The following is a 21,555-nucleotide window of genomic DNA, read 5'->3' as shown; positions in this document are numbered from 1 at the left end:
GTCCCTAAAAGAAATCTGAAGTAGTATCTTAAATAAACACTCTAGGCTGCTGTTTTTCTTTCCCTATAATTTGCAACATTTATCTTTGAAATTTTCTATCTAGTAGAAAATTGTCTGCTGTGGTATAACAATACTACCTTTTAAAAGCAAACAACTGCACCACATGTGGCTTTTTAAATAAACAGTTCCAATTTCATTTTACAAAACTGATAGTTGTATGTACAGCTAAATAAGGATTTTAGAAATAAACGTTTTGTAGACAGTCTAGCAAAATATTTACAAAGGGAACAAATTTATATAAGGACAGGGATTATATGATACTGATTTTTATCTCCTCTAAGAAAGAGGATATTGACATGTATCTGCTCAATAGATAAATTAACTGGAAAAACACAGAATATTTACATTTGAATGGAGGCCACATATATCGTAATTTTAAAATAATAATTAAAAACGATAATTGATTGAAAGCTTCTGATGTTTCAAGAGTTAGGTTTTTTTTCTCTCTATATATATTTTCTTAAAAAAACAAGTCTAGTTCTGTGGTGGAGGCGGTGGGGGAGCTGGAGGCATTCCGAAGGGCGGCATGCCTGCCACCACCATGCCCATCATGATGACAAAGTTAGAAGGGTCCATGGGAGGCGAAGGAGGAGGGGGCGGGGCATACATCACGCCGGGGGAACCAGGCGGTGGAGGCGGCGGAGGGGGAGGGGCCCCAGGCGGCAGAGGCGGCTGGACCCCGGCGGGCAGGAGCACCATAGTGGGGTTGCCTTGCATCTGGGGGCTCCTGGAGAAGCTGCAGCAGCCGCCTGCTGCTGTTGCCATGGCGGGATGGACCCTGTGCCAGCGCTCCTGGTGGTAGTCGTCGTATTTTGCTGCCATGGCAAGGGGGTACAGTGCCTTTTTTTTGGAGTCTGAGATGGAAGGTGTCAATGGATAGATGTGTAAAGCTTATAAAGGGAAATGTGCTTTGTCATTAAAATTTTGATTTAGGGCAATTAAAAAAATCTTGTGATTAGTATTTTAGTCAATAGAGATTTTAAGTCTTAAACATTAATTGCAGAGTTGAGTTTTTAAATATTTCATTAATTCGTCATATTAGAAAACTCATAGAAATTCCAAAAGCATGGCACATATCACTACATTGTGTCTACTTCAAATAAACAGTCCAAAGAATTTAAAAAGCTGGTACGTTTAGGTAGAAAAGACGAACTATGCTTTTTTTCTCTTAGAAGAAGATTCGTGGACTTTTGTTCTGACAATATTAGAATAATGTATTTTCTTCAAAAGCCTGTATTGGTCAATGTTTCATTGATTTCCTCCTTTTTTAGTTAAAATTATCTAGTAATATTAAAGGACAGAAATAATCAGTTTTGTTTGATGTAAAAACTAATATATCATCATGGTAAAGTGGTCATGTTCATCATGAAACTGGTATGTTCTAAGGTATTTAAGGACACATATTTAGAGGTCCCACAATTATAATAGATGGATGGCTTTAGTGAGATGTTGTAAAACTCTAAATTAATAAGACTAATTTCTCAGGTATGTACTTAAATGTCACATAGTAAAATACTTTGGCCTGATTGGAAGTAACATCCTTTATCAGCCATAAAAATAAATCTATTAAAGAGGTTAAGAATAGGGGATATAAGAATAAATCTAATATTTTATCCAAATTTCTATTACACTTTCACTATTAAAAATATTTAAGAATTACATCTTCACTTTGATATTATACTGCAGGAATAGTATTTTCTCAAATACTGTTGACTGCTATACTATATATCTGCTTACTTTACACTGAGCCTAGTAGAGGAACAAGACATTTTTTTTTTTGTTATGGATACTGCTGGTATAAGATTGTGTTGCCATAGTGTTATTAAGCTTTTCTTCCTCTCTAATACCAACTGAGTAAGGTAAAAACATTATCTCTCTTTCAACCATCTGTCTTGCAGATTTGGTTCACAGTTATCATGCAATTTCACCGAAGTAATCTCACAAACTCAAGTTTTATACACTGCTCTAAGAAGGTGTGCTTTGAATATTTTTATAACAAACAATGCTATGGCTCTGATATATACTATTTCTCCCCCTAATAATTTTGCTTGTATTTGTTGCTTCACACAATCTTCTGAGGAAAAAAAGTTGTTCTTAAACTGTGTTATCTAGAAATACAGTAATAGAACAGTGTAACTGGTATCTAAGATACAATTGTTTCTGAATTTCCACCTGCATTGCAGCATTCAAAGCATGCATATGTACTTCAGCATCTTTTCTGGAGCAGAGTGACGTAAGAAATGTTCTCTTAAGAAACATTAATCTGGTTACTTCTTTTTAATTTTTGTTTTGCTTTTTAGAGACAGGGTCTCTCTTTGTTGCCCAGGCTGGAGTACAGTGGCATGATCATAGCTCACTGCTACCTCCAACTCCTGGGATCAAGCAACTCTCCTGCCTCAGCCACCTGAGTAGCCAAGACTACAGGTGTGAGCCACCATGCCCGGCTTTTTTTTTTTTTTTTTTTGTAGAAACACAAACTTACTATGTTGTCCAGGCCTGTCTTGAATGCCTGGCCTCAAGCGATCCTCCCACCTCAGCCTCTCAAATTGCTGGAATTATAGGCATAAGCCACTGAACCTGGCCCTTTAAATTTTTATATCACTTTTTATCTTGTATGTTTTTAATGAGACTGTATTAAAATTTCAAGTGTCTCATTTTTACAGTGAGTATATGTTGGTTATACACCCGTACTAATCGAAATCTCAGGAAGAGATGGTATCCATGTCTGTAAACAACTCACTTGTTACCTTTTATAAAAGCACGCACAACCTATGAAGGTGAGAATTCTCTTCTTAGAAGCTGTCTCAGTGAATACACGTATTAATTTTATTCCTTTCTTCTTTTCCTCATTTCAAAGTAATCAATTAATCTACTAAGAAACCAAGGAGATATTTATTGAAGACTATAGTTTACACAGGTCTGTATTAGGGTCTGGGGAAGATACAAAAGAAGTACAGATACTCTATGGCTCTCAGGAATGTCTGTTACCAATTATGAAGATAAAAATCTCTTGATTTCGAAGAAACATAAGGGACACATATTTATTCAAAATACGTGTTGATCCTGTACTATATTCAAAGTACTGTGCTGAAATGCTGAGTATGGGGATGGTGACTTAGAAAAGCTAAGATGAGTAAGTAGGATCCTGGCTCTTAGACACCCCACCATTGAGCAGAGAAAAAAGAGAATCACACAGATAACTATGATAAAGTATTCCATGAGAGAACACAGGGCTCTTGGGTTCCAATTAGAAGACATGATAAACAGCTGGAAAGAATTCCAGCAAAGAAGAGGTAGGTAAAAAATAAACCTACCTCTTTATTATTTATTAAAATATAAACTTTGAAGAACTGGTCCAAGAATCTGTTGAAAGATTTTCCTCTCTTTTTCCCAGCTAAGTTGCTCACCAAGAGGAAGACAGACAATTTCAAATGTATCTATGTAAGAAATTCTCACAGTCTTATGTCATATTAACCTGTGGTTACTGGCTTCATACAGTCTAAGCTGCATAGCAATGGTTATGCACAAAAGCTTAGATCTTCAGAAAAAAATACACAACAATATTAATGCATCCTGCAAGAAACCTGGGGTATTACCATGAGAGAAATGTGCAGAATAGGGCCAGGCGCAGTACTGTACACCTGTAATCCCAGCACTTTGGGAGGCCAATGCAGGTGGATCGCTTGAGGTCAGGAGTTCAAAACCAGTGGGACCAACATGGCAATGCCCTGTCTCTACTAAAAATACAGAAAAATTAGCCAGGTGTGGTGGTGCATATCTGTGTTCCCAGCTACTTGGGAGGCTGAGGCAGGAGGATCGCATGAAACTGGGAGGCAGAGGCTGCAGTCAGTCAAGATTGCGCCACTGTACTCCAGAATAGATGACAGAGCAAGACTGTGTCTCAACAATGAAAAAAAGAAAAAAAAAGAATTGATACTACCTCCTTGATTTCTCTATTTACTTCATTCTCCTTGCCACTTCTCTAACTTCTCTAGTTAAGGTATTTATCATTGCTAGATGAGATTACTACAACATTGTCTTACTTTCTTCAAGGCACTGTTTTTCATTGACCTCTCCAGCTTGCAAAAACATTCAGTTGTCTACTGCCTGCAGGATATACTCTAAACTCCTTGGCACACCTGCCTACCCTGGCAAAGTCCTAGTTCGCCATGGACCATGCTTCCTTGAAAAGGTCATACACTTGCAGTCCTCTGCCCATGCTGTCCTGGCTAGGAATACCCTTGTCCTCTTCTCCAAGGAGTACTGCTACCACCCGTCAAGTGTTGGTACTTCACCTCTTTTCTGAACAGCTTGCTGACTCCTTCAAGCAGATTTGGGTGCTCTTTCTCTAACGTCCCCAACTGCACTGTTACCCTTATAGTAGTCACTGGCATGTAAGTTCCAAGAGGGCCAGAGTTGGGTCTCTTCTTTATTCCAGGGTGGGTGCTATTTTCTACCTTTACTTTTTAATTGCCTTAAGATCTTGTCATTACAATCATTTTATAAGTTTATACAGATCCAGAAATGAGTTTTAGGGGAAAATAAAGCCTTTGAATCAAGAACGTGACAAATTAAAGAAGAGAATCACTGCTTGGAGTAGATGGCAGTGAAATGTTAACAGATGGCAAAGAAGAAGCAGTTTTTCAACTCTACTCAATTATATTACATTCCATTTATTTTGTTCACAAGAAGAAGGACATAATTTACAACAAGGTTCTAAAACAATTATTAAGCAGATGATTTGTTAGTATTCTGAAAATGATGTGGTGGTCAGCAGAGTTAAGGATGGATACATCAGAACCCAATTGTACCATGGATAAATCTATTTTCTTTTCAATATAGTTATTAATATTAGGGGAATAAACCAGACATAGTACATCTGAGCCCAAGAATAGTTTATGATGAGGCCTTTTAAAAGTATGTATGTGTGTATGTATGTATGCATTCATTCATTTATTCATTTATTTAGACAGGGCCTCGCTCATTCGCGCAGGCAGGCATGCATGATCACAGCTCACTGCGGCCTTGATCTCCCAAGTTCAAGTGATCCTCTCACCTCAGCCAACCCAGTAGCTCGTACTACTACAGGTGTGTGGCATCATGTCCAACTAATTTTTTTTATTTTTAGTAGAGATGAGCTTTCCCTATGTTCCTCAAGCTGATATTGAGCTTCTGAGCTCAAGTGATCCTCCTGCCCTGGCCTTCCAAAGTGCTGAGATTACAGGAGTGAGCCACCGTGCCCACTAACAGCATCTTTCTATCCTGGTCAGGCATATACAGGATGAAAAGCAGAAGCCTTCTTTCTTTATTACTGTCAACGGCACTTGCCTAGTGCCAAAACAAACAGACCAGCTTGGAAGTCACACATTTGAGTTTTATGTATGCGGGGAAGGATTAATTATGACCAAAGAGATTGTAAACCGGACGGTCCAAGAGCAAATTGGGCTGATGCCAACTTCACTTCGGGTGCATCCTGGTGAACAAGAGACAGAATTCCTGGCTGAATGATAACCAAGGTTTGGTAGCTGTAAAGTGGCTCAGCAAGCAAGTTTTAGATCTAGTTGAATGACTAAATTACGTTGGCACAAAGTAGCTCTGTTTATCAGCATTTACAAATGTTGATAAAGGACCAATCACAAATCATCCCAGTGGCTCCCTGGGATACAACTGCAGTACCTCCCTGTACATCCCAGTAGCTCCCTGGGATGATTCGTGATTGGTCTTTTATCAAAATTTTAACAGTGTTTTAAATGGAGACATAAAAGCTATAGATAACATAATGCTGAGCAGACAGTTAACACATTAGTCAAAAGTGAAGAATCAAAAGATCTAAACATGTCAAATCATGGAATAAAACAATAAAAATTGAGTAGAAAAGAAGAAAGGCCTACACTTAGATTCAGAGCAATAATTTTCACAAGACAGAAGACTCGGCCTAAATGTAGTGATATAGAGCTTTTTAAAATGGAAATGAGTGAAAAATTGAATATAACATACAAAGAAGAGTACCTATCCATCACCTCAAATAGTTATCATTTCTTTGGCCTGGAACACAAATATTTTCCTTCTAGCTGTTTGAAACTAAATATTATTGTTAACTATTGTCATTCTACTGTGGTATGGAACAGTAGAACTTACAATTACCCTGATCTGATCACCATACGTTATACATACCGAAACATCACTATGTACCAAATTAACATGTACAGTTACTTGTCACCTTTAAAAGCATATAAATCATCACTGTACATTTTGATGAATTTTTACGAAGTCAACAAATCTGAGTAACCACCACCTAGAATAAGACAGAATATTGCCAGGACCCCAGAATCTCCCTTATGTTTCTTCTCAGTCATAACCATCCCCCAAATGTAACTACTATTCTGGCTCCTACTTTAATATGATATTTTCCCATTTTTGAACTTATATAAATTGAATCATACATCTATATACATCAGTACTCAAGCGGCTTGCTTCTTTCAATATTTTATTTGTGAGCCGTATTGCATTGTTCTGTAATTCTCATTTGTTATGTAATATACTATTGTATGAACACACCACAATTTCCTTCCCTTCTACTGCATATAAAATTTTTCTCCCAGGAATTTTCTGTTTAAGCTAAGAAGTGGTAGTTGTGCCATGTGACAGGGTGACAGGAAAGACAACATGTATATACTTTCTTTGCCTAAGTATGGCTTTGAAAACAACCACATGCATTGATCTGGCTTTTATAATATGACCTCAAATTTTGAAGCTGTAAAAATGACATAGAAAAAGAAATATGTTCATATTATATTACTGAAAAAAAAAGAACTAAAAGATGACACCTAAATTCTTGAATTTACACTTTTTTATGGCTGCATAGTATTTCATGGTGCATATATGCCACATTTTCTTTGTCCAGTCTTATCATTGATGACATCTGGGTTGGTTTCAAGTCTTTGCTATTATAAACAGTACTGCAATGAACATATGTGTGCATGTGTCTTTACAACAAAATGATGTACAATCCTTTGACTATATACCCAGTAATGAGATTACTGGGTCAAATGGTATTTCTATTTCTAGAGCCTTGAGGAATTGCCACACTGTCTTCCACAATGGTTGAACTAATTTACACTCCCACCAACAGTGTAAAAGTGTTCCTATTTCTCCACATGCTCTCCAGCATGTTGTCTCTAGATTGTTTAAATGATTGCCATTCCAACTGGCATGAGAAAGAGTCTCAATGTGGTTTTGACTTGCATTTCTCAAATCAACAGTGATGATGAGCTTTTTTTCATGTGTTTGCTGGCTGCATAAATGCCTTCTTTTGAAAAGTGTCTGTTCATATCCTTTGCCCGCTTTTTGATGGGGTTGTTTGCTTGTTTTTTTTTTTTTTCCTTGTAAATTTGTTTAAGTTTCTTGTAGACTCTGGATATTAGCCCTTTGTCAAATGGGTAGCTTGCAAAATTTTATTCCCACTCTGTTGGTTGCCAGTTCACTCTAATTATAGTTTCTTTTGCTGTGCAGAAGCTCTTAAGTGTAATTAGGTCCTGTTGTCTATTTTGGCTTTTGTTGCCATTGCTTTTGGTGTTTTAGTCATGAAGTCCTGGCCTATGCCTATGTCCTGAATGGTACTGCCTAGGATTTCTTCTAGGGTTTTTATGGTGGTAGGTCTTATGCTTAAATCTTTAATCCATGTGGAGTTAATTTTTGTATAAGGTGTACAGAAGGGGTCCAGTTTCAGCTTTCTGCATATGGCTAGCCAATTTTCCCAACACCATTTATTTAATAGGGAATCTTTTCCCCATTGCTTGCTTTTGTCAGGTTTGTCAAAGATCAGATGGTTGTAGATGTGTGGCATTGCCTCTGAGGTCTCTGTTCTTTTCCATTGGTCTGTTATCTCTGTTTTGGTACCAGTATCATGCTGTTTTGATTACTGTGGCCTTGTTGTATAGTTTGAAGTCAGGTAGCGTGATGCCTCCAGCTTGGTTTTTTTTTGCTTAGGATTGTCTTGGCTATGTGGGCTCTTTTTTGGTTCCATATGAAGTTAAAGGTGGTTTTTCCCAGTTCTGTGAAGAAGGTCAATGGTAGCTTGATGGGGATAGCAGTGAAACTATAAATTACTTTAGGCAGTATGGCCATTTTCATGATATTGATTCTTCCTAACCATGAGCATGGAATGTTTTTCCATTTGTTTCTGTCCTCTCTTATTTCCTTGAGCAGTGGTTTGTAGTTCTCCTTGAAGAGGTCCTTCATGTCCTTTGTTAGTTGTATTCTTAGGTATCTTATTATCTTTGTAGCAATTGTGAATGGGAGTTCGCTCATGATTTGGCTCTCTGTTTATCTGTTTTTGGTGTATAGGAATGCTTGTGATTTCCGCACATTGATTTTGTATCCTTAGACTTTGCTGAAGTTGCTTATCATCTTAAGGAGATTTTGGGCTGAGACGATGGGGTCCTATAAATATACAATTAAGTCATACGCAAATAGAGACAATTTGACTTCCTCTTTTCCTAACTGAATACCGTTTATTTCTTTTTCTTGCCTGATTGCTCTGGCCAGAACTTCCAATACTATGTTGAACAGAAGTGGTGAGAGAGGGCACCCTTGTCTTGTACTCTTTACACTGTTTCAATAAGAAAAAGTGTACACTTACTTTCAGTAAGAAAAACGCCAAATTCTGGACACATGAAAAGGTATTATTTTACTTATAATGAAAGAAAAGCAATTATAATTCAATGTTCTTTTCTTTATACTAGATTGGTAAACGTCATATATTTGATGTCGTATAGCATTGATAAAGATGTAGGAAAAAAGGCAGGTGTGCCTAAGTTGGGAGTATAACTTTGTACAACTTCTTCGGAGGGCAAACTGGGCAGAATCCATTAAAATTGAACATGCATACTCATTAGTCCCAGTAATTCCACTTCTAGGAATTTATCCCACAGATACATTTGCACAAGTCTGCAAAGACAGTATGTACAAAGATATTCAGTGAAACATTATTTGTGATGGCAAAAGATTAAAAAAAAGCCTGTATGCCAATCACAGGAACACGTATGATACATTTGTTCAATATAATATTACATGATCCTAATAAAGATCTACACGTACAAATATGGGATAATCTTCAAGACGGTAAATGCAAATAGTAAATGCAGAAAAAAAGTCTTTGGGAAGGCAATGGGAATGGTGGGCAATGAGGAGGATGACTTAATTTTACTGCATACCTTTTGTGTTGTTTGAACTTTTTACTGTGTATATATATTATCTATTTAAAACTAATTTAAAAAGAGTTTGGTTTTAAAAGCAAATCACTACAAGAGGTAGTGATGTCTTAAAGGGGAAAGGGAGAAAAGACAAAAAAAGCAATGAAGAGGGCCGGGCGCAGTGGCTCAAGCCTGTAATCCCAGCACTTTGGGAGGCCGAGGCGGGTGGATCACGAGGTCAAGAGATCGAGACCATCCTGGTCAACATGGTGAAACCCCGTCTCTACTAAAAATACAAAAAATTAGCTGGGCATGGTGGCGCATGCCTGTAGTCCCAGCTACTCAGGAGGCTGAGGCAGGAGAATTGCTTGAACTCAGGAGGCGGAGGTTGCGGTGAGCCGAGATCGCGCCATTGCACTCCAGCCTGGGTAACAAGAGCGAAACTCCGTCTCCCAAAAAAAGGAAAAAAAAAAAAAAAAGCAATGAAGAAAATAACTGTAAATAACCTGAAATAAATATATTGCTTTATAAATTATTTCCTCGTTGAACAAAACTACTGTATTGTTTTATCCATAGAGATAGAGTTTAAAATGCATTAGTGGCCAAGTATAGGGGAAATATAAATATATAGGATATTGTACATATACAGATATTTTAATTATGTATGTATGTATGTCTGTCTGTCTGTCTGTCTGTCTTTAACTCAGGTCTTGCTCTGTTGCAATCTTGGCTCACTGCAACCTCTCCCTCCTGGGTTTAAGCAATTTTCATGCCTTGGCCTCCTGAGTAGCTGGGATAACAGGCATGCACCATCACACCTGGTTAATTTTTGTATTTTTAGTAGAGATGGGGTTTCACCATGTTAGGTAGGTTCGTCTGAACACCTGACTTCAGGTGATCTAGCCATCTTGGCCTCCCAAAGTGCTGGGATTACAGGCATGAGCCACTGAGCCTAGTCCATATACAGATATACAACTTGGTAAGTGCCCAGACAAAAAACTTTTTTTAACCTTAATTCTCTACAAAAATGGAGGCAAAAGGGACTACAGAAAGGAACACAAAGAGTAACCTAAAGTATGGCTGGCCGGATGCGGTGGCTCATGCCTGTAATCCCAGCACTTTAAGAGGCCAAGAGGAGCTTGAAAAAACCAAAGGCTCAAGAGGGCTTGAAAAAGTCATTTAGTCCTTTAGTTCTGCCCTGCAGAAGTCCACTGCAACTACAGTTAATTATTTTGTTCTTATTTTAGGCCTGATTTAGGTACTTGTGAGAAGAATAATTGATATAATTAACAACAAATGAGGTGTTTTCCTTGCAATAAGAGCATGATATTTTGCAAGGTATTATTGTGTAAGGTTTCTAGCAACAATACTCTATATGGAAAATAACTTGCCAATCCCAAAACAGTGAGAATTTAATGAAAAAGAGAAAATATCAGCTTTGTTAGTTTTTTTCAGTTATCATTCTTTTTTTTTTTGGAAAACCATTCTGAAAATTTATAGGTTCAAAAATTCAGTTTGGGTTGAAAATTGTGCATTTCTTCTTTTTTCTTTTTTGAGATGGAGTCTTGCTCTGTTGCCAGGCTGGAATGCAGTGGCATGATCTTGGCTCACTGCAACCTCTGCCTCCTGGGTTCAACCGATTCTCCTGCCTCAGCCTCCTGAGTAGCTGGGACTACAGGCACATGCCACCATGCCCAGCTAATTTTTGTATTTTTAGTAGAGACGGGGTTTCCCCATGTTAGCCTGGATGGTCTTGAACTCTTGACCTTGTGATCTGCCCAACTCAGCCCCCCAAAGTTCTGGGATTACAAGCGTGAGCTACCGCGCCTGGCCGAAAATTGCACATTTCTACAGGTGAGATCATTTATTCTATCTAGCGTTTTAACACCCAAATCTGCATGTGTTAACTCCCAAATCTGTACCTTTAGCTCATATCACTCACCTGAACTCCAGATCTATTAAGCTATCAGTGAACATTTCTGCACTTCCCAATCAGATGTCCCATAAATTCCTCACAGGCACATGTCCCTACCTGGTCATTCAGATCAGAAACCAGAGTCCTTCCTGATGTTTCAAGCTAGTCACCAGTAGATATGGATGTTAGTGCTAACACAGCAGTTCTCAACAGGGTGATCCCCACTTTCCGGGGATATCTGGGAATATCTGGAGAAGCTTTTGTTGTCATAATGAGAGATGGGGAGACTGCTATTGGCGTTTAGAGGGTAGAGATCAGGGATGCTGCTATATATTCTACAATGCAAAGGGTAGCCCTTCACTATAAAGTGTTATCTTGCTCAAAACATCAGCTGGGTCAAAGTTGAAAAAATCCTATCCTGAGTGTAAATTCTCAGCAAAATGGGACATGTCATTGCTCACTTCTATATGTTCAGTATCTGGACCACTGTATGGTACAACATGATTACTGAATAAAGGAATGAGAAAAGAATTTATACATTATTCTCTGTGTTTTTATCTTCACAGTGGAGCCTTGGTTCTTTTCTGGGCTGGACTATTTGTCCCTAATTGTTCTGTCTCCATGCTCCCAGGGCTGTATTTTACTCCCCTTTATAGATCGAGGGCCTGGAGAGTAGTAGGGAGGGGCTCAGTAAATCTCTGCTTTATAAATGAGCCTTAAAACAGGTATTTAAAAAACCAACCAACCTACAAGAATTTTTGGCAGGTCTTTGTTAACTGCTAACATACTGATTCCGTAAGAAAAATTCACCTGATGATTTAGAATAGCTATGCTTGTTTGAATCAGTATGAATAAATTTGTCTGATCCTAGATCTATTTTATTTTATTCTATTTATTTTATTTTCTGAGACTGTGTCTCAAAAAACGAATTAGAGTGGCATGGTCTCGACTCACTGTAGCCTCTGCCTCCTACGTTCAAGCAATTCTTGTGCCTCAGCCTCCCAAGGAGATGGGATTACAGATGTGCGTCACCAAGCCCGGCTAATTTTTGTATTTTCTGTACAGACAGGGTTTCACCATGTTGGCAAGGCTGGTCTCAAACTCCTGACCTCAAGTGATCTGCCTGCCTCGGCCTCCCAAAGTGCTGGGATCACAGGTGTGAGCCACCATGCCTGCCCCCCAGATCCATTTTATTTATAATTTTGTTGTCTGTCTGATTTTGTTTTTCCTTAACTTTGGCAGGACAAGACCTGCACCACACCTGTGAAAGGCCAGTGGCCCTATCTTTTCTAATTAATTAATAAGCCATGATCATGTACTGACTCTTATCTTGGACAGCTGGGAACTGAGAACATTCATTTCTCCCTGTCTCATTTTCTTTTGACCTCTATGAGCAAATCTCTAAGAGGCCGCTACCTTACTGAGAGATCCTGCTCCAACTCTAATGAAAAAAAAAAATCAAGGAAATTTGATCATTTGCCATAAAGGGATTGATATTTGGCAGGCAGTCTTAGAAATGAGCTCAGACCTGCCTCCTCTATCCCAGTTTGAAAAAAATCACATCACAAATAATTATCTAAGCAAGTAACATATTTAAATAAAGTAGAGAATATTATATATTTTTTGGTTACATGTAGGATATTATTTCCACATCCCATTTCTAAAGTGAACAATAAAATATTATTTGTTTTTATACTTAAAGACAATCAACACAGGGTATCTGTTCCATGTCTTGATCTGGTTCCATCAAAAGCCCTTTCCTATAAGTTAAGGAAATTGCCAAAAGTGAAGCTTAATCTGGCTCAGTATACACAAGGTTTTCCTCTTTACAAGAGTATTTCTTCCAGTATCACCTTATTGTCCTTGAACTTTCTGCAACTAAAAGTGCTTCTTTCAGAGTTTCCAGTGTTCAGTGTTTCATGGGACCCTGTGAGTGGATCACTCAATACCCTTTGATGTTTGGAATACTGAAGACTGTACCTTGAAGAGTTACCCCACCCTTCTCTCTTCAGAAAAACCGTATGAGGGGAGGGTATCACTTGTATAATCTGTGAATCAATCTTTCCTTAGAAAAGTCACCCCTCTTTGGTAAGTGAGTTGAATCTTTTCTGAATTCAAACAAGCTCCTCATTTTCCAAACTTCTGAATGTCTCACTTCAGTCTCCTCTGTTCACATAACTTGTCCACAGAAGAACATCCATGGTGAAGGAATTTAGGCCTGTCTACGCCTCCCAGTAATGCTGACAGTAATATCAACCAACACCAACTTCCATCTGGAGTACAGTCATATTCACAGGGAAAGAACTCCAGAGCATGGAGAGGCACAGTAAAATACTTCTTTGAAACCTCCACCTTTATGGCAGGGCTCTTATAGGGGTGTGTCAGCAGATATCAGAGTGGCTGATTACACCACCACCTCATCAAGGCTTGTGCAAACATACAGGTGGTTGAGTTGATCCAGTGTGACAAATTAAGCTGGCTTGGGCAATAAGCATCTCAGGATACAGTAATAAACTAAAGGTCCTTCTTCAAAATCAGTGAATTGCATTAGACTATAGAAAGCTAGGAGAGAGATATCTTCCCAAAATATGGCTAAATTAAACTTCTTGTCAGCCAAAAGGCTGATTTCCTATTAGCTTACAGGCATATTTAATTTGGTTTACAATAAAGTTGGTACTCTTCGCCCTGAAAGCAAGACCCAATCTTGCTTCTTAGTAATTGCTAAATTGGTGGTAGTTGGAGGTGGTGGCTGGGCAGAGATATAATGTGCACTGTTTTAAAAGCACAAAGATAATGTCACCATTTTGAACTATTTTTAATCATCACATTTGGAATTTCATGCAACATTTAAGGCTAGCATGCCATTTTTAAAGGTTTATCCAAAGGAGTATGGACCAGAAAGAAAAACTGACTCATGTGATGTAAGCAATCCTACTACAGCCCAGTCATGACACTGAGGATACAAGGCCATTCTGATGCTGGTTAAGGTGGAAATGATATGTGAAATGTGAAATAACCTCTTTAGCTTAAAGCTGGCAAAATCCAGAAATCAATATTTATTATTTAATGTAGATTTAACACCTCAGTCTGTGAATTAGAAACACACTGGAGAACAGCCCCCAGTGCCTTTGGAAAGAGGATTCCTGGCAAAACAGAAAGACAGGCACTCAAAATCTCTTCTAACATTCTTTCCTCCTCATGCCATGTGTTTCCTCTCCCTTCAAAAATACTTGGGTTAGAGAATGATCTGATATAATTAATTTATACCAGAGTGTATAATCCAGGATCAAGTGTTCCTTCTTCCAGGGATATAAGCAATCTAAACCCTTTCTATAATTGGAGGTAAAAGGCTCGATTTAGAACTAAGTTTAGATTCCAGTTCTGCTACCTACTTCCTGTGTGGCCTGCACGCAAGACAACCTCTATGGACCTCAGTTTTCTGATCTATGATGTGGGGGGTAATAAACATTTTGCTTATGGCACAGTTGCATGCATTAAACTAATTCAACAAATTTTTATTGAATGCCTACTGAATCACCAGGTATTGTTCTACATAGCTGAGATTAAAGGAGTGACATCAAAATAGACAAAGTTTCGTGCTCATTGACCTGCATGCTAAATGGGGAAAGGGAAATATAATAAACGAATAAACAAAGAAATATATAACACCAAGAGGGAGAAGTGCCATACCAAAAAGTCAAATATAGTGATGGTTGTGAGGAAGTTTAGAGGGAATCTAAGGAAGTTGGAATTTGTCATCCAAGAGCCTCTCTGAAAAGGTGACATTTGAGCAGAGAAATTAAGGGGCAAATGAAGTGAGTCATGTGAATTTCTGGGTGGCACACAAATGCAGGCGGAAGGAAGAACAAATGGAAAGGTTTGTGAAGAAGCATGCTTTGAGTATCTGAGTAAAAAGTGATGTTTGGCAACTCTGAAAAGTATTCTGTGGATGGGGTGGTTCTATATGGTTTTGTAAGCTTTTCTTCAGGAGCTGGGAATCACTGAAGGGTTTAAGCAAATAATTTACATAATCTGATACACTATCAAAGGAAGCTTTAGGTTGGGCATGGTGGCTCACACCTGTAATCCCAGCACTTTGGGATGCTGAGGTGGGCAGACTGCTTGAGCTCAGGAGTTCGAGACCAGCCTGGGCAACATGGTGAAACCCCATCTCTCCCAAAAATACAAAAAGTAGCTGGGCATGGTGGCAAATGCCTGTCGTCCCAGCCACTTGGGAGGCTGGGATTAAAGAACTGCTGGAGGTTGCAGTGAGCTGAGATCACATCACTGGATTCCAGCCAAAAAAAAAAAATAAAATAAAAAAGGAATCTTTCAGTGTAGGAGTGTACTGTAGGAAGAATAAGGGTGGAGCCAAGAAGACCACACAGATTTCCACAATCATTTGTGGAAATAATTTGAGGGAGGAGAAAAGCTGATGGTGGTTTGGGCCAAAGAGTTTCTAGGGAAAGGTGGTAAGAAATGTCTAGATTCTAGATTTATTTTCAAGATTGAGCCAGCGGGACTGGGTCTGGCTAGCTGTGCAAGAGGAGTCAAGGATGACTGTAACTGTAAAGTTTTTAGTTTCAGCAACTGGAAAAATAGAGCTGACATGGAATGGGGTAATCAGTAATTTGGTTCTGGATTTGTTAACTTTGAGATGACTACTGGATGTTCAATTAGAGATGTCAAACAGGCAATTCAAAATGTAAGAAAGGACTTTATCCATGGCCAAGCTTTATATGAATGCACAAACTCAGGTTAAAAATAAGTCAATTCATGTTACTCCATGACAACTGTGTGTTCTCTAACCAAGGCCTGAATAGTTGGGTTTACACACATAAATCACTGCTCTTTCTGAAAATTCTGGGAAACACATTCAATTTTCTTCTTTGAGCAGTAGCAGCAACAATAAAAACTAGTACAAAATAATAATAATAATAACCTAGAAAGGATACAGTTGTAGAACTCATTGTTGAACTTCAGTTACAGATCCCTCTGTGGCTTTCAAATGCTGAATATCACTGTTTCTTACTGTAACTAATTAGTGACCTTATTTTTAAGTAGCCTTGACCCATCAATTTAAGGTTAAAATCTAATGAGAAAAATAAAGATTTTGAAAACCTGAAGACCTATCTATTTCACTCTTCAAAAGCAGTTAAGGCCTTCTGTATTAGCTGACATTAGTAAGCAACTTACAGTTAGACTTTATAAAAAATAACAACAAACTTCTAAACTGATATGCTCTGAATTGATCTCTAGGATTTTAAAATGTACATGCTAAAATCTGTAGTGAAAGAACAAATTATATTTAAAAAGATTTTGAATATCATTCTTAATTTCACTTACAGATACTTTATTAATGTGTGTAATTTTTTGGTCTTGTTTTATAAAACAACTGAGCCACAAATTTTATCACCAGCAGATACTATCTTCATGCCATTACTAAAGAAAGAATGTTTTCCAGTAATAGGAACATGGAACAGCATGTCTATCCTGTGCATAAGTTGCCTGAAATACCGAAAATAAAAAACAAACATGCTTGACTCTTTCACCTACCTAATCCCAAATCTATTTGGAATGAGCACTTATTTTTTACGTCATGTCCAGGTCCACAGGGAGATAGAAAAAGCCAAATTAAGATGCATACCCCTATGTATTTCTACTGAAAAGACAAATATCTGATCTGTTACCTAACAGGACTCCTTAGTGAGGATGAATTTCTAAGATAGGCCAGGTGCGGTGGCTCATGCTTGTAATCCTAGCACTTTGGGAGGCTGAGGTGGGTGGATCACCTGAGGTAAGGAGTTTGAGACCAGCCTGGTCAACATGGCAAAACCCTGTCTCTACTAAAAATATAAAAAATTAACCAGGTGTGGTGGCTGGCACCTGTAATCCCAGCTACTCGGGAGGCTGAAGCATGAGAATCACCTGAACCCAGGGGGTGGAGGCTACAGTGAGCAGAGATTGTGCCACTTTACTCCAGCCTGGGCAAAACAGTGAAATTCTGTCTCAAAAAAAAGCAACATCTACCTTAAAAACAGATATCTGAATCATAACATTAAAACATATGCCCACACTAAAAAATAAATATGGTATAAAAAGCTTTTATATTACACTTTTCTTTTTGGCCATAATGTAGTATTCCTAAATGGAGTTATATTAAACAGGTGTTTTCCCAGATAATATTATCATTGGTGGTTAAGTACTCAACTGAAGACCTGGCATCAAATGCAATGGACAATTACAAGAAAAGATACCATGTAAGATGCCTTACCTACTTTGAAATAGTAAAATGGTGCTATAGGTTAAGTAAAAGGCATAAACATAATAATTATATAAGTAATTCAATGTACTAAAAATTGTACTGAAATATAGCATTTGAAAAATACCAGTACTCAACATATTTAAGACTAGAATACTAAGTTTAATGAACATTATTTACCCAGGTAATAGTTGTTTTGCTTGCCTTATTAGAATTTAGGCAAATTCTGGGAGACATTACTATAACAAGCTCATCTCTAATTTTTAAAAATTGAGTAGTGGAATATGGGGTGTTCAAACTGATCAAGCCCTACTGTGAAAAAGTTCCTGCAACAAGAAGGCGTATCCCAAATCATTCCTCTAACCTTTAAAAGCTACATTTGATCTCTATAGTATTTAGAAGTCTTCATCGAAGGTTCTATTTGTGAGAATTTGGAAAAAATAATCTCATGAACTCCATCATGCTATAGACTAATTTTATGGTGTGTATATCCACACATATAACCCTCAGACAGCTCATTAGATGTATTTATAGGCCTCTGCTCTTACCAGTAATTTCCACTGACACCTACTGCTTCCCTGGTTCGTTCTTCAGAGTATTGGAAAATGTTGTAGGAATCAAAATGCATGGGTAACGTGGAAACAAAAAGAGCAAAGGGGAGGAAAAAACCCAAGATAACCTGAAACATGAACTATTTAAAATAACAGGACACTAGAAAGGCATGGAGATGTTACATCAAAACTATTAATAATAGAAGTATTTGTTTTACTTAATAGCCTTCACTACACTGCAATTTTTTTTCTCCCTCAAGTAACATATCTGTCTATAAAATCTGATTTCTAAAACTCATATTTTAGAGACGATAATTTGCTTTTAAAAACTTTCCACAGATTTCTATTAAATGTGCATTTGAATTGTGGTTCTAGGTACCAAAGTTTGATTTTTTTTTCTCCTTAGAGATTGTCTAAGTCCAATACATTATGTGGAGGTATTCAATTATTTCTTGTTAAAATTCTTGACAGGTAGTAACTCAGTTTTTTTCTTGAACACTCCTAGTAAAGGGAAGTGTGGTGTCTCAGAAGTAGAGCTACTCACAAGTTGATGGTCCAACTGTGGGTCAGATTTTCCTCATAAAAAATTGAAATCTACTTCACTGTAACTGACACCCTCCTGCTTCTATTTTTGTCCTATCCAACCATCCTGGATAAAGTCCAGCACCAACACACACCACAGTCCCTGAAACATTTGAGGACAGATAAAGCATTCCTCCTATGCCCTAGTTTTACTAGTAAACTTCTCCAGGCAGTAGAGGCTGACAAACAAAGGTCCTCACATCCCTTGCAGTACAACAGATACTCCAGGTGACTTACGGGCTGGTCTAAAGTAGAAAAGAAATGTATAAGGATCCCATCCAGTAAAGGAAGAAGATAAGTATTAGATTTACTATAGCTTTGTCATTGAAAACCCTACCAAATGCAAGCTCTGGGTGGTCACTAGTGCCACCAGCCCTGACAGCTTGAATAAAATGTATTGTGTAATGGAGGATGGAGTATGGGCTTTGGAGCCAGGCTTTCCAGGTTCAAATCCTTACACCACAATTTGCTTGATGCATAATGGTGGATAAACTACATAGTTCCTCGGTCCTTGATTTCCTCATTGAGGATAATTATAGTTACTACTTTTTGCTTTGGTAACACTATCTAAGCATCAATGGAAAGGAAGGAAGAAAGGAAGAGCAGGAGGAAAGAAGAGGAGGGAGGGGAAATTATAGAAAGTCATGGTGAAGGTCTAGTCTTATTCTTGTTTTTTTTATACTGTTTACTTCAACCTACAATGCAAACAAGTTTTTTATCCCTGTGCATTATGAAGTTAAGTCAGGGTCAAATGAGAATTGTTTCTTGGTAGCCAAAACATGGTGTCTTCAGGGTCACTTCCTTTGCCATGGTGGAGAATAGATGCTAATGGAGATGACATAATATTTAAAAGAGTCAAACATCTGACTTACAGGCAGCAGAAAAAAATGTGAAGACTTTCTAAAGTATATAATCTTGGCTTAAATAAGTGAGAGTTCTTTTATGCTCTGATTTCACTGTATTCTTGCACATCAGACATAAACATAAATGACTTTTCCTTAATCAGTTTCATTAATGAACTATTATAAATACTTTACTGAATTTTCTTAACCCCATTTTTAAGTCTCTGTGGGTCACACTTTCCATACTAGTCCATGTGTACTACATGTGAGCAGCTGAACTCTAGAGACAGCAAAACTCAAAGCTCCATAGCTAGTGCTATAAACCTTGCCCTGGGGAGGCTTCCTCTGCCTTTAGCCTGACTCTTGTGCTTAGCTTGCTTGGGCTCTGGCTCAAGGCTCCGTCTGATTCTCTGGGCTCTGGTACTAACCCTGGGCCAAACTTATGCCCCCATTTTCACCCATAAAACATGGTGTTTTATGTTAAAGTGCATAACAAAGAAAGGAGATAATGAGGAGAAAAAGCAACAAAATCAGTAAAAAGCTGGGGTGGAAGGATAATCTATAATTTTTTACGTCGTTTCATTTTATACACTATCAGTCTTGGGAAGCTGTCTGTGACAACAGAATAGACATGTATCCCTAGAAATGTATATTTAAGAATAAGTATATGTATCTAGAAATAGAATACATATTGCTAAAAATCAATGAAAACTTCATACTGACCTTAGGGGGTTTAAATGGATAGTCTGGTGAAAAGGTAATGTCAAGAAAGAACACCCCTCCTTCATAGACAGATCCTGGGGGTCCCAATATAGTTGACCTCCATTCATAAATGTTGTCTCCTTTGGGTCCAGCACTGAAATAAGACATACAAATGAAATGTGTTTAGAAATTACATGAAGGCTAGAATTTAACAAAATCTATTTATGATAACCAATTGAGCAGTTCCATAAAAACACAAAAAGTTAATCAGTTAATTCTGTTAAGATTCATATTGTCAATATTACCATTATTCTATAAGTGAAATACATTGGTATTACATAATACAAGAACACCAAGATCCTCTTTTGCCATTCACAACCTTAAGCCTATGGAATAAAAGAGTCCAAAGACCATGGGCCAGAGGTAGAAACACAAATATTTAATAAAAGCTTGAAATTACTTGTGATGTCAAAGACAAAATTTCAAAGTTAGAAGGGCCGCTGGAGAATGACTAGTCTGATCCCTTTGTTAACAACTGAGAACACAAAGGAGGTTCAATGTTCATCATACAAAGTCTCTGCTCAAATAATCATATCCCATCTGAACCTTCCTTTCCTTCTCCCCACTTCCTGACGAATACGTCATGACCAGTGAGTTCTGTAGATAAGATATATCATTTCGTTTTATAAATGTGTTTTGTAACTATTGCTTCTTTCCACCCTCCCTCGAAATTGCTTAAGGAACAGGTTGTGCCTTGTCCTTAGTGTCTCCTAAGTCAATATGTTGGATGATGATGAATTAATAACAAAGCAAGTGAAGAAGCCACATGGGTAATAGCAGTACACCTATGTTTCTGAGTTCAGATAATTTTGTTGAAAAAAATATGGCCCATGTGACTCAGCTGAATTGCATTAGTTCTCTCAGGTGAAAAGAAGGGCAAAATGAGATTAGGATTTAGCTTTCCAGTGTTTTTTTTTTTTGTTTCATCTAACGATTACCTACACGTAATAATAATAGAATAATAGAAATTCTTCTCACACCCTGTAGCAAAGTAGGAAACTCTATTAAGATGCTTGGGAAAGTTTTATTGCCAATAAAGATTCAGCTTCTTTTCCCTCTTATTTTGAAATGAGTATATATCTATAGAAAATTCATTATTGAGCAGCCATTTTATCACAAATAGCCTTTCGTAATTAAAAAAAAAAACTCCATAATCTTAGCAAAAGTGGAATAGAGGGAAACTTCTTTAACCTGATAAAGAACATCTATCAAAAACCTCACATCAACTATTATATTCAATGGTAAAATATTAAAAGCACTCCTTTTAAACTGAAGAACAAGATATGAATGGCCGTTATCTCCATTTCTAATCAGTACTGTACTAGAGATCATATTTATCAAAGTATGAAAAACACAAGGAAAAATAAAAGGTATATGGATTGGAACA

The 21,555-nt window shown here is 37.7% G+C and overlaps 1 protein-coding gene across 3 annotated transcripts in view; it reads right to left on the bottom strand.

Moving 5' to 3' along the window:
- The window catches only part of UBE2E2 (ubiquitin conjugating enzyme E2 E2), a 365,295-nt gene that overhangs the window by 70,169 nt on the left and 273,571 nt on the right, over positions 1-21,555 (bottom strand). For all 3 annotated transcript variants that reach the window (XM_032267656.1, XM_032267665.1, XM_032267673.1), the window contains exon 4: positions 20,130-20,262. In XM_032267656.1, the coding sequence (XP_032123547.1) occupies positions 20,130-20,262 (133 nt within the window). The remainder of the gene's footprint in view (positions 1-20,129; positions 20,263-21,555) is intronic.

The sequence above is a fragment of the Sapajus apella genome, unplaced genomic scaffold (assembly GCF_009761245.1).
Source record: "Sapajus apella isolate SASKATOON/1434 unplaced genomic scaffold, GSC_monkey_1.0 scaffold4, whole genome shotgun sequence".
NCBI classification, from domain to species: domain Eukaryota; kingdom Metazoa; phylum Chordata; class Mammalia; order Primates; family Cebidae; genus Sapajus; species Sapajus apella.
The sequence above is the reverse complement of the archived record's forward strand: the minus strand, read 5'-3'. Positions and strand labels throughout refer to the sequence as shown.